This window comes from Oreochromis niloticus, linkage group LG23 (genome assembly GCF_001858045.2).
Source record: "Oreochromis niloticus isolate F11D_XX linkage group LG23, O_niloticus_UMD_NMBU, whole genome shotgun sequence".
In the NCBI taxonomy this organism is placed as follows: Eukaryota; Metazoa; Chordata; class Actinopteri; order Cichliformes; family Cichlidae; genus Oreochromis; species Oreochromis niloticus.
The window spans coordinates 37,951,850-37,965,030 of NC_031986.2; the positions used below are offsets into that span (position 1 = coordinate 37,951,850).

The 13,181-nt window shown below is 39.2% G+C and overlaps 1 protein-coding gene across 1 annotated transcript; it reads left to right on the forward strand.

The window, feature by feature from the left end:
* The first annotated feature begins 3,915 nt into the window (after positions 1-3,915).
* rabggta (Rab geranylgeranyltransferase subunit alpha) lies at positions 3,916-13,153 on the forward strand. The gene is made up of 17 exons (XM_005478895.4): positions 3,916-4,075; positions 4,414-4,447; positions 4,595-4,705; positions 5,202-5,326; positions 5,430-5,617; positions 5,729-5,986; positions 6,121-6,204; positions 6,301-6,383; positions 7,838-7,933; positions 9,555-9,660; positions 9,751-9,802; positions 9,886-9,974; positions 11,004-11,092; positions 11,199-11,315; positions 11,411-11,524; positions 11,668-11,755; positions 12,443-13,153. Exons 2-17 carry the CDS (start codon positions 4,445-4,447, stop codon positions 12,589-12,591), a joined length of 1,752 nt encoding a protein of 583 aa, XP_005478952.1. The 5' UTR covers positions 3,916-4,075; positions 4,414-4,444; the 3' UTR covers positions 12,592-13,153.
* Positions 13,154-13,181: the final 28 nt, after the last annotated feature.

Consider the following 13,181-nt stretch of genomic DNA (forward strand, 5'->3'; position numbering starts at 1 on the left):
GACATTGAAATTCCTGTGTAAAAAGATTTGAAAGACTACACATTACTGCATCTAGAAGGGAATTGTAAATTGTGTAAAACAAAAGGATAAGTTACCACTGTGGGGGGCTAGGAGTTAGATTTAAAGGGTCAACATAATACCAAATACATTTTAAAGTTAGGGGAAGTTTGATGACGTTAGAGAACTGAGAGTTAAATGGTCTGTATTTATATAGCGCTTTTACTAGTCCCTAAGGACTCCAAAGCGCTTTACATATCCAGTCATTCACACACACGCTCACGGCAAGCTACGTTGTAGCCACAGCCACCCTGGGGCGCACTGACAGAGGCGAGGCTGCTGAACACTGGCGCCACCGGGCCCTCTGACCACCACCAGTAGGCAACGGGTGAAGTGTCTTGCCCAAGGACACAACGACCGAGACTGTCCGAGCCGGGGCTCGAACCGGCAACCTTCCGATTACAAGGCGAACTCCCAACTCTTGAGCCACGATTGCAAACAGTTGCCAATTCCATGTCTACATGCCTTAAAGCCTATGTGCTTAGGCTAGAGTGAGATCTTGAAACAGCAGAGGGAGCTCAAAGTGTGCTAAATTTTGTCCAGGTTGGAAATCACCTCCACAGTGCTTCTGGCCAGTTGTTCTATGCAAGTGCAAATGTTGGGTTAAGCATTATTAGATGTAATGGTGTACACATTTCAGCACTATAAGTGCCAAATCTGCACCTTTATTAAAGGCCAGATCCCTTTGTAGGAGTATTGTGGAAGGTATTTGTGTTTTCTTATATGTATTCTACTTCTGAATGCTGCACATTTAATTTATGTTAACATTCTTTATGGGGATGGAGAATTGGTAATAACTCAGGGTAATCAGAGCCTAATCATTTCAGTTCAGTTAAATAAATCATTTCAGGTATTACACCTGATAAATAAAAGGACCTTCATGGAAACACTATATCAAATTTATTGTCTCTTTTCCCAAGGAGCCACATTGTGAGGATGGTACAAAAGATACTATTAATCCTCACAGATAGAGATGTTTTTCTCAGATGTATGTTAAAAACTTTTTACCTTATCATATTCAACAGTAGTATTAATAAACATTTAGAGAGAGGCATACCATTTGTCTTGTCAAGCATATGTTTCATTTTTATTTATTTATTAACTCCATGCGTTGTGTTAGATGTCGTGATTCAGTTTAATAGTGATTTTAAGGAGTAGCTGTTTTATAAAATATTTATATTTTAAAAATGACACCAATAAATCTTATAATTCTGTATTAAGGTAAATAATACAATTGTCTTCATTAATTATTATTAATTGAAAAACTGTGCCAATTCTCAATATTATATTTATGATCATTTCAGCATTTTATGGGATTTTTATTCTATTTCCTAGAAAAAGTAATTTCAATTGAAGGTAAAACAATCTGGAAAGTTTCTCCCTGGATTTAGACAGAAGCTGAGATTAAAATGTATATATATCTTGGTGTATCTTCTTCCCCTAACCTTATGAAAAGTAATATAAGATCATCACTTCACTTCCAGAATGCATGCTGGGATTTCTCACAATGAAAATAAAAAGGTTGTACAAAGTTGTACAAAATGATGATTTTCCTTTTTCTATTTCTTGTGTTTAAAACGATACAGATCTGTTTGTTTTGATGGATTTCTTTTTATACGTCTTACAAAATGATAATTAAAAATACAATTTTACATAATCTCCTCTGGGAATAATAAAGTATTCTGATCCTGAAAGCTTATTTAATTCACCGCATTCCACAAAAAACTATCTTGACAGTTAAGTGTGACATGAGAAGCTGTCTGAGTCTCTCCTTATGATAACAAATCAATTTTCCACTCAAGTTGCTATCTCTCTGAAGAATGTCTGTCCTAACTTAAAAGGACACATCAAGTCTGTGGCTCTGAAACTATCTTAAGATGTCAGTAATTTTTTCCCTTAAAAATCAATACATGCTATATAGTTTGCTTTATAGTGCAGCCCATGTACAATTTGGAACAACTTTAAAGAGACACTTTGAGTATATAGAGCTTGTTTCTGGCATTACATTTTAAAAAGGTCATATTCAGGGTTGGTTTCTTATAAATAATGCAAGAGGTATTGCATTGACCTTTCTATCTGAAGAGCCTCTCTGCAAGCCAGTATCAAGAGACATTTTCTAGTAAGTTTAAAAAATGTAAATTTTCTAGTCCTCAAATAAAATGCTCTGCACTTATGACGAACCTTTCAACCTTAGCTACATTCTACAAAGTGCTTTTTAGTATGTTTTGCATTCACCCACTCAGACACTCTGATGGTGGTGATGCTGCCACACCATGTGCTCGCCCACTATTGAGAGTAAGTTTGATAGGATATATTGAGACATTTTTAAGAGGCCTTTTCGAGTTGCTTTTAAATAGTGAGGAAGACAGTCCTCACTCACTGGCCACTTTATTACATGAACCTGTTCAACTGCTCGTTAATGCAAATATTAGCCAATCACAGCAGCAACTCAAGTGTATTTAGACATGTAGACCTGATGACCTGCTGAAGTTCAAACCAAGCATCAGAATGGAGACAAAACTGACTGTAGTCGCTTTAAATGTAGTATCGTCGTTGGTGACAGGCAGGCTGGTCTAAGTATTTCAGAAACTGCTGATCTACTGAATCTTCCTTCACAACCATTTCTATGGTTACAGAGAATCATCAAAAAAGAGAGAAACTATTAAACTAATTAGAGGAAGCAGTAATGAATAAATAACCACTCATTACAGACAATGTATGAAGAAAAGCATCTCTGTATGTACAAAATGTAAAACCTTGAAGTATGCTAAAGCAGCAGAAGACCACTAAGAACAGTTAAACTGATTCACATTGCTTTACCAACACTGAACAAGGAAAGACTGAAAAAATATTGCCTAGTCTGATGAATCTCAATTTCTGCTGTGACATTTGCATGGTAGAGCCAGAAGAAGAGACCATCCACACTTTGCATTTTTTTAATGTACTCACGTGTTTTATGTGCAAAAATCTTCATTTTTAAGGTGATTATAGTATTTCCCTCAGATAGGAAATGTGGTCAATGACATGAAAAGAAAATAAGCAATTAAGTAGAAATACCTTAAAAGTTTTCCAGTAAGTAAAATAGTCAAATGCATGTAGCCTCCATTTACTTGAGTATTCTAGCTATGTTTCACTATTACGTAAGTCGATTGTGATAAATGTAGCTTTTTTAAGTTTAATTTTGTTTTGTTTAGGACATTGACAATGATGGGTACGATTTTAAATAAAAAATTAAAGGCGAGAAAAACGTTTCTTTGACTCTTATAAATATATTTTAGCTGACTTGTTGAAACTCACTCTTATCAAATCAGTGTCTCTAGTTTTAAGATTAGACTCTAAACTTTCCTTCCTTTATCCTTTAGTTATGCTGCTTTAGGGACTTCCTGTGGTACTCTGAACACCTCTTCTCCACTCACCTGTTTTTCTCCCCAGGTGTTAACATGCCACTGCTGAGTGTCATTAAAATTCTCTCTCTCCTAGTGTGTTTTGTCCAGTCGCTTTAAGATCGCTTTTCCCTTTCTCCTTTCTCTTTCCCTTCACCACCAACCAGTTGAAGGGGATGGTTCTGCCGGTGGTTTCTCCCAGTTACAAAGGGGTTTTCCCTTCCCACCGTCGCAAAGTGCTTGCTCACGGGGGTTTGCTCGATTGTTGGGGTTTTCTCCCAAACTGTAGGTTTTTACCCTACAGTAAAGCGCCTTGAGTCGACTATTGTTGTGAATAAGCCTGAATTGAACTGAACTACACTGATCCTCTGTCTTATTTGACTTTACGCCTCATCCAGTCGCTTAGAGACTAGTGTCACTTTCTTAAGTGTCACCACCTTATGTGGCCCTTGTAACTCCGCTGCTGTGAGCCGTTTTCGCCACTAGAGGACAACCAAAGTCTGTGCGAGAGCCTCTCAGTGACGTAGATGTCATGAGACGGAAGTGAAAAAATTGTAGTCGTTAGCGCTCCTGATGGTGACATGACAAATCAAACTGCATTCTAAAAAACACCAACAGCATCAGTGAAAAACCAGGTATGTATTTAATGGGATAAGTTGTGGTGCGTTCAGTGTACAGCGTTAATGAAGATGTGTTGTATACCACCAGTTGTGCTTAACCTTTTCTCGTTTCATTGAACTGTGAATGAGCCCAGCCCACAACGGAGCTAATTAGCATGCTAAGTTTACATTCAGTGATACTTGTATTCAGTGTTTTGGCATTAGTGAGCACTGTATACCTGAATACTGAGAGCTCTTCACGGTAACTTGTTAAAACGTCTGTGTCAGTCTGTCAGCACTTTGTTTCTGTATGTCATGTGAACATTACTCTGGCCTAAACATGACTGTCACCCCTCATGTGCCAATGCAAACAGATTCTTAAAGAAGCCTTCACCAACAGCAACGATGGTAAGAGATGAACCATTTACTATACTTGTTCAAATCTAGGCATTTCCACTACATGTGGAATTACAGTAGATCAATTATTTATATTAACCTTTAGCCGGCAGAATAAACTGTATCCGGTATATATACTTCTCTTTTTGCTTTTAACAGCATGGCAGAGTGAAGATTAAAACTACAGCTCAGCAGGAGGAGGAGAAAAGAAAGGAGAGGGAGAAGAAGCTCAAGATATACGTGGCAGCACGCGATGCCTGTTTTTCTAAGGTGGAATATTATATTGTGCTTTTTTTTTTTTACAGTGGGTCTTTTAAAAAAGAGAATTTTCTGTAAAGAACAGCAATTTTTAAATCATGTACAAAAATCGAAACATTTTGTTAAAATTCTGCTTCTATTTATTTTAAGATATCTTATGAAATACATGTGCAGTTAAACTTCTTTACATTGACAGAAATGTGAGTTCTATACCTTCCATAGGTGGTTGGTCAGAACAAGGAAAAAACAAATTCACATTTGGATATCAGCCCCCTCTTATCCCCTTCTAGCTCTAAAATTTTCATCTGTCTTCTAATGTAGTCATCATCTAACAGTTGTAAGTAGTTAACTAATGGACAATATTTAAACTTCATGTAATATTCATATGTAAAATGTTTTTGTGGCTCAGGTGTTTGTCTTTAACAGATAAAAATGTGTTGTGTTTTTCTCCGCCTGCTTTTCACTCCATGTATTTTCCTCACCCTCCTCACTTTCTCCTGTTTGACAGAGAAATGAGGGTATCTGGGATGATGAGGCTCTTCAGCTGACCCAGCAGCTCCTATCATCCAATCCTGACTTTGCAACCCTGTGGAACTACAGAAGAGAAATCCTATTGCACCTGGAGACTGTGAAGTTAGTACTCACAGATTCATAGTTGAACCCCTTTTTATTAAATGGTAAGTCATTTGCGGTGTCACAGGAGAATTATGATTTTGTTTCATAATGTCCTCTGCAGAGACAAAGATGAAGTGCAGAAGATTTATGAGGCCGAGCTGTCGTTTACGGAGTCTTGCCTGAAAGTGAACCCAAAATCTTATGGCAGCTGGCACCACCGAGGTTGGGTCTCCGCCCGTTTGCCTCGACCGGACTGGGCCAGGGAGCTGACTTTGTGTGATCGCTGCTTGAGCCTGGATGACCGCAACTGTGAGTAATAATGCATTTAAATTTTAATTTTTTTTTAATAATCGATCTAAACCTTGCACTGCATTATTTGTACTCATGTTCTGGCATATTCTGTGTTTCTGTCTTGCCCAGTCCATTGCTGGGATTACCGCCGAATGGTTGTAAAGATGTCTGGCGTGCCTGTAGATCAGGAGTTGGCATTTACTGATCGCCTTATTGGCTCCAACTTTTCCAACTACTCCAGCTGGCACTACCGTAGCACCCTTCTGCCTCTGCTTCACCCAGAGTCTCCAGAGCCCCCTTCCCCATGCCGTGAGCCTCCCCAGTCCTCCCCCCCACCTTCTCCTCAAACCCATTCCCATCGGGTCTGTGAAGAGCAACTACTAAAAGGTAAACTGCAGTTCCCAATAGCAACTGATAGGGGGCAGTGTAAGTCTTTATTATCTTTTAGTAAAAGGTGGTATTTTGCAAATGAAGTCAGACTGTAAATTCTATTACAGTGAAATTGTATTAACTACTTTCAGAATATGAGCTTGTACAGAACGCTTTCTTCACTGACCCTAATGACCAGAGCGCGTGGTTTTACTATCGCTGGCTGTTAGGCAGAGGTATGTCTATTGGTCGTAGTGTCTGTAAGTATGTACGAGAATACCTCTCAGCTTTGCTGTGCTTTGTAAAACACAAGTTCTTTGTCTTTTTAACAGCGGAGCGTGAAGAGATGATAAGCTGTGTATATGTGAATCGGGAGGAGGAGAGAGTGGCTGTGGCCTTCTCCAGGCCTGTGAATGTCAGTATCTTCACTTTTTCTTCACTTAGAAAATGCTCTAATGGAATTCAGGATGAGCTGTTCTTTATTTTATTTTTTTTATAACAATGAATCTGTCACTGAGAACAAGGTGACCTAAATAAATACCATGGCATTTTAGGGTTGCATTGTCCTAAAGAAAATTAAATATTCTAAAGTAGACTTATGCATTTGTTTCACATAAGTACTTTAATTTGTCCTTTTAGAAAATTATATACTCCTTTTTTCTTTTTTTTTAAGTTAGTTAGATGTTGTAGATTTGTGATATGTAAGGGTATGAATATGCACTCACCATCTACTTCTTTAGCTACACCTTGTTAGTACTTTTTCCTCCAGAATTCCCTTAAGCCTTTATAACACATTCAAAAAGGTGCTGGAAGCACTTTCTCAAAGATTTAGGTCTATATTGATATGACAGCGTCATAAAGTTGCTGCAGATTTTCTGGCCACTCGTCAGTGATATAAATCTCCCGTTTCATCATGTCTCAAAGGTTGTTTTGGTCTAAGATATGACTGTGGAGGATATTTCAGTACGGCGAACATCCTGTCATCTTCAGGAAAACAGTTTGAGATGATTTCAGCTTTATGATACGGTGCGTTATGCTGGTGCAAGCAACCATCACAAGATGGGTACACTGTGGACATGATGGGATGAACTCAGGTTGTTTAAACAATGTTCCTTTTGCACTAAGGGGTCCAAGGTGTGCCAAGAAAATGTCCCCCATACCATTACATCACCATTACCAACCTGCACTGTTAGTACAAGGCAGAATGGATTCGTGATTTGATGTTGTTTATGCCAAATTTGAACCTATCATCTGAATATTGCAGCAGATATCGAGACTCATTAGACCAGGCATATTTTTTTTATTTGTCTCTTGTCTAACTTTGGTGAGTCTTTGCAAATTAATGTTGCCTTTGTATCAACTTAAAGCTGTCTAGATTTTCTATTTTTGAGACCATTTCATATGAACTCTAGAGATGGCTGTGCAGGAAAATCCCAGTGGACCATTTCTTTTTGAAAGACTTTACACCAGGCCGTCTTGCACTAACAACTCTGGTACTCAAATAGGTGTCACTTAAAAACACGTTTCAATTTTAACTTCAGCCGGTGGTCTTGACCATGTCTACATGCACTGAATTGCTCCCGTGTGATTGGCTGATTAGATATTTGCTAAAAAAGCAACTGAGCAGGTGTACCTAATGAAGTGACTGGAGAGTGTAGATTTAGGTATTAATGATGTGCATATAATCATGTGCAAAGTGGAGTTTTGGTGTGAGCAAGAAAACAGTTTTCCTCTGCTGTCATGAAGACTGACAGTTTTGGAAAAGTGAAGACTGGTAAGATGTGTCTGACCAGTTTAAAAAACAAAGTTGCCTTCATATGGTACCCTGTCTAGACTTGGTGAACGTTCTCCCTGCTTTTGTCCTGTCAGGCGCAGTCAGTCGGCTTGTTCCTCGTCCTTGACGGTCAGCCCCAGAGAGTGGAGTGGAGGAGTGTCCATCCGTGCTTTAAACACAGCCCTGTCTGGGTATCCTTTTCCATTGTGACTTAAAACTGACAGGTTACCCCTGCAGAGAGTAAGAATACCTTTCCTGGTGTGCTGCTGATTGAACAGCATACCGGTTTAGCATTCTGCTCTTGTCATTCCTCACGTACATCATGCTGCTAAGACTCTGTGGTATGTGCATCAAGAGAAAAGGTTTCATCATGAAACTTTGATCAGTGCTCTGCAGTGGAATGTTATGTTGCCTTTAGCACACTAGTGAAGGGAGTTCCTGCTAAGGCATTTTTTCAGCTTGTCAGAGTTTAGTAATACATGACATCACGTTTAGACTAGTTAATAGTTGAAGTTAATACTTTTGGAAAGAGTATCTCTAAGATTAGTTTTGTTTCTGACCTCAGAGGCCAAGCTGGTTAAAACTCCAACTGTATTAATAGTATGTAGAACAACTTCATTGCTTTATGGTTCAGTGGCACTAGAGTAAAACTAGGATGGCAACCTCCTGGCGACTGGGAAAAATTGGTGGTTGCCTGGGATTTATTCAATACCAACTGGTTGCCTAGAGGTTAAACGTTGAGCACTTTTAACCTTGCACAGGTTGCTTGATGTGAGGCAACCTTATTTATAGTTTTAGTACCACAACAAGTCACATTGTAATTGCCAATGTGAACCAATTCAGTCACAAACTGTTAGCAGACTGATTCCAACTTTATCACTTCCATATATTTATTTGAAGATGGCAGCTGACAACAAGCGGTCACAGACCCAAGTCTCTGTCTTGTCGCAGTCTCAAACTACTGATTGTCCTTGTGGCCTTTATCCTGGTCATCATAATCACAAATGACATTTTAAATGAAATGGGTAAAGAGTAGGAAAAAAAGCAAATACCAGTACCATACAAATTGATACATGTCTCCCGGTAAGCAGTTCAAAGCAACGGGGGTGGCATATAAGGAGAAAAACTTTGGAGTAATAATCAGGTTTTTCTTCTAAGTGTGCTGACTTGATCTTATATATGTATCGATTTAACAGATTTAATTATATTTTTTGACTTTTTTCTTCCTTTTTTCTTTTGGAAAAGAAACCTGCAATATGTAACACATTGATTGTAAGTAATGTGTAAGTGGGCACACTTAACACTGTCTTCGTAGGGTGATGGCATTTGCACAGTAGTCATGGAAATGACCCTCATTGATATGCAAGCTCAGTAATTAGTAAAATGTACTCGATATCCGTCATTCACATCCATATTCATTCACAGTTCCATGTGAATATTTTATTTTTTAAACCAGATGTAGTCATTTGCTCAGAAACAGGAGTCTTCTTACCTTAGGCTGCTTCTCTCTTTGGTATATTCTAAAATATTTTGTCTGAAACAAAATGCTCAGTGCTCTTTGTAAATCTAAATGAACTTATTAAAGCCTCAACAAGGCCTGGAGATTTAATATTTTAGTTATAATGCCCAGCTCTACCAGGCTGCTTTGTTGGCCCTGGAAATCAGCCATGGACTTAGTATGCACACTCACACTGTGAGCCCAGGCAGGTTTGCTTTAAGGTGACTAATTTATGTTCAAATCAAATACTTCCTTTTCACTTTTGGAATACATAATTCATGTTTGGAGGTTTTCTCTCCTTAGCAATGGCTCAGATATGCAGTCTGCCTCCTGGAACGATTAGCGACATCACCAATGAACGCAACCTGACTGTGCACTGGACTGAAAAACACACTCATAGGGACTGTGCTCTCTACACAGGTGACACATATACAGCATATCTAGCATGTTGTGTTCTTTCAAAGGCAGGATAATGACTTTCATGTCACTGTGAACATTTAACTTTCAAAGGTCGAACTGAGAGTTGGTGTAGGGACTCTGCCACAGATCAGGAACTTTTCAGGTACCTTTGTTTTGGAACAACTGAAACATTTTGTAGTTTGCCTTCTTTAAGGATTAGGAACTAGATATGGTCTTTCTTTGCAGGAGCGAACTTTCAGTAGAAAAGACTTCTGTGCTACAGTCGGAGCTACAGTCGGTCAAGCAGCTACAAGAATTGGAGCCGCTCAATAAATGTAAGTGCTTTTTCTTGTATGTTATAGGGTCTACAGGAAATAACCAGCTTCACACAGAAACAGATCTGTGGCTTTCTTTTTTACATTGTGTGCATGTGTATGAATTTTGCAAAACTCAGCAAAGCCTCAATTCAGACAGGCCACAAAGTTGAGCTCAGCCCACAATCAGCTGATAACAGAGGATCTCCATAGGTGCCCATATCAGCTGAGTCCAGCTGACAAATATCACATAAAGTGTGTTATTTTAGGTGTTTTAGCCTGCCTACCCTTGCTGCTTGTTCCTCAAGCTGCTTTGCGACCTGCATTCACCCCCCTTTTTCATGCTGTGCCCTACTTATGCAGGCTTTATATTCTTGTGCTTGCAGGAGCGATCCCCTGCCTCAGGCTTTTCATGTATGCGTGCAGAATGGCAGATCAGAGCAGAACAATAATGCTAAATGTGAATCTGATTCCTGCAGAATTAAGAATAGGGTTTTGATGTTGTTTTTAAGTACTAATCTCTTGAGTAATGGTTCTCTAAAAGAAGTGGACCCCACTGGTGGGGCATAGAGACACTACTTGGGCTGACCCTGGGGAAAATTATGGAGTGAAACTAACTCGAATAAATATGATTTGCAGGAAAAACGCACAAGGAAATGTTTGCTGATGCTATCTGGTTGACCTTTATGTCACTAAAGTCCATTTCTATCCATTTGTGTTGTCATTGATTGATAAAAAAATGTGGGGTGTGAGTATTTTTTTTTTTCAGCTTCTGAAATGGAGAATGCCAAAAAATCTTTAAGAATCTCTGGCATATAAACATAATCGCATAATACATTAGCATTATAACTGTGTACAGTGTGGTTGCAAAACTTCGCAGGTGTGTAGTTGACATTTTCATGAAAGGCAGCTTAGATGATGGGAGTTAAGGAACTTATTAGTGAGATGGTTTGCTTGTTCCCATTACAAGATTAGGTTGAGTATTGAAGTTTGATGTTGCTGGTGATAAAGGTCTTACACAGCCACTGACTGCTAGCTTTGCCTCGGCAGGGTGCTTACTGACCATTATTCTCCTGATGAGGGCACTAGACCCTCTGGGATACGAACAGGAGATGCTTGCTCATTTTAGAACACTCAAAGTGAGTATAATCCACATACAGTACAATATATGCGACTGGCAATAAATGCATTTGTCTACAATGCAGGCAGCAATCACTAATTAAATGCTCTTGCTTTATTCACTAGGAAGTGGATTCCATGCGCTCTGCATATTACAGTGACCTGTGCAGCAAGTTTATGATTGAAAACACCATCCTGAAAATGGAGTATGCCGAAGTGCGCGTCTTCAGCATTTCTGACAAGGTTGGGTCAGAATAACGAGAAATCAGATTTCCCTGAAACCTTTTTTGCTGATTAGGGAGGTGCTTAAATTTGATTTCTTTTTTTCTTTGTAACAGAACCTGACCACTTTATGCCACCTGGACCAGCTGTTGTTGGTTACCCATATCAATCTGTCCTCTAATCACCTGCAGCGGCTGCCTCCTCAGTTTGCTATGTTGCAGTGTCTCGAGGTGATGAAGCTGCAATTGAAATCCAATTTGCTCTCTTACATGGACAGTGATTCTTCTCCTCTTTTGTGTCTAGATTAGAAAAGGAAAGACAGATATTGATGAAGTTTTTCTCCTGCAATTCAATGACTTCTTCATACTTGCAGGTCTTGGAGGCTGATAACAATGCCATAGAAAACCTGGAGGGAGTTTATCACCTTCCCAAACTGGAGGAAGTCCTCTTGAAAAACAACAGTATCCTTAAGTTAGTAGTGTGTTCTGGATCTCCATTCATCCTTCAGAATTAGTGTCATAGAGATCAGTTTATATTGTCTGTTTGTCTTTTCACAGGGAACTAGTGACTCAAGAAATGTGTTAATCAGTTCTGAGTGGCTCAGTGCTTCAAAACAATCCCGTAAAGAGTGCGAACAGCTGATGTAAAAGACACGCTACGCACTAAGATTGTGTTTACAGCGTTTAGAAAATTGCACTTTTAACAAGACTCTTCAGCTCAATACATGAATAATTTATTTTACCTACGTCTGAATCGATCTGGTAAATAAAAACAGCACCGCAATTTCACCGAACAAACAGCATCATTAAGAAGCGAAGAAACATTTAACAACACATCATCACCACAGACTCCCTCCTCTTCATGCTTCACTTCCCCTGCTACACTTGGGAGGAATTAATGTGATTTGCAGGTTATGATGAGGATAGTTACTTTTTTTTTCCTCTGGCAATCACAGTTGCTATTTTTGTTTTGACTGCTCCGCGTTTTATTTTTAGAAAAATGAATTTATATCTCAGTGTCATATTTGTCATTTGGATCTTACTTTTTACACCTGTGCTTGGAATATGTGAATCATAGCTCCTGTAATGCATTGTTACTGATGTTACCACAGCACACTGCAAGGGATTTTCATTAACCCAAACATGCAGAAATCTCTACATTGGCAGATCTTCAGCCGTTGGCCTCCTGCCCCAAGCTGAAACGCCTTGACCTCCGTGGAAACCCCGTCACTCAAACGGCCAATGTCGAGTCGGAGTTAGCCGAACTGCTGCCCTCAGTCACAGACCTCCTGCTCTGATCCATCGCAGGGCAGGAATCACTGCCATCTTTGTTCTGTCGTTCAATTGTCTTTCACGTTCTGAGCTGTTTTTGGTGGTGAGTGGGTGTCATCTTGTGACTGTGTCTGTTCCACCTGTTTTGGAAAAATGTCAGTCACAGTGAACCCTGTTGGTCTGAAAGCCTCATACTTCGGACCAAATGTCAGAACCCTCTCTAGCATCTTCAGCAAAAAGTCAACATTTCTCTGTGCGTGTGTGTATGAGTGACTGCGTAATAACCAATGTTGCATTTCTTTGTTTGTGTGTGTACAAATGTTTTTAATGCAACAGACCAGTGCATGCAGAAACATTAATAATGAAGTAAACTAATTATGGATTGGCAGCAATGATGGCTTATTGCTTCCAAAAGCTTAATGGCTGACTTTAAAGAAAACGTTATACTGGGTGATCAGAGTATTGCATCACTCTCTACAGATTTTTTTTTTAAGGTTGGTTTAATGCATTTGATTTATGACATTATACTGTTGCACAGTAAGTCACAGATCCAGTAATAAACAGCACACATTGTGTCACTGCCTTCCAGTAAGCCTCTTGTGACTTTTTTCCATTG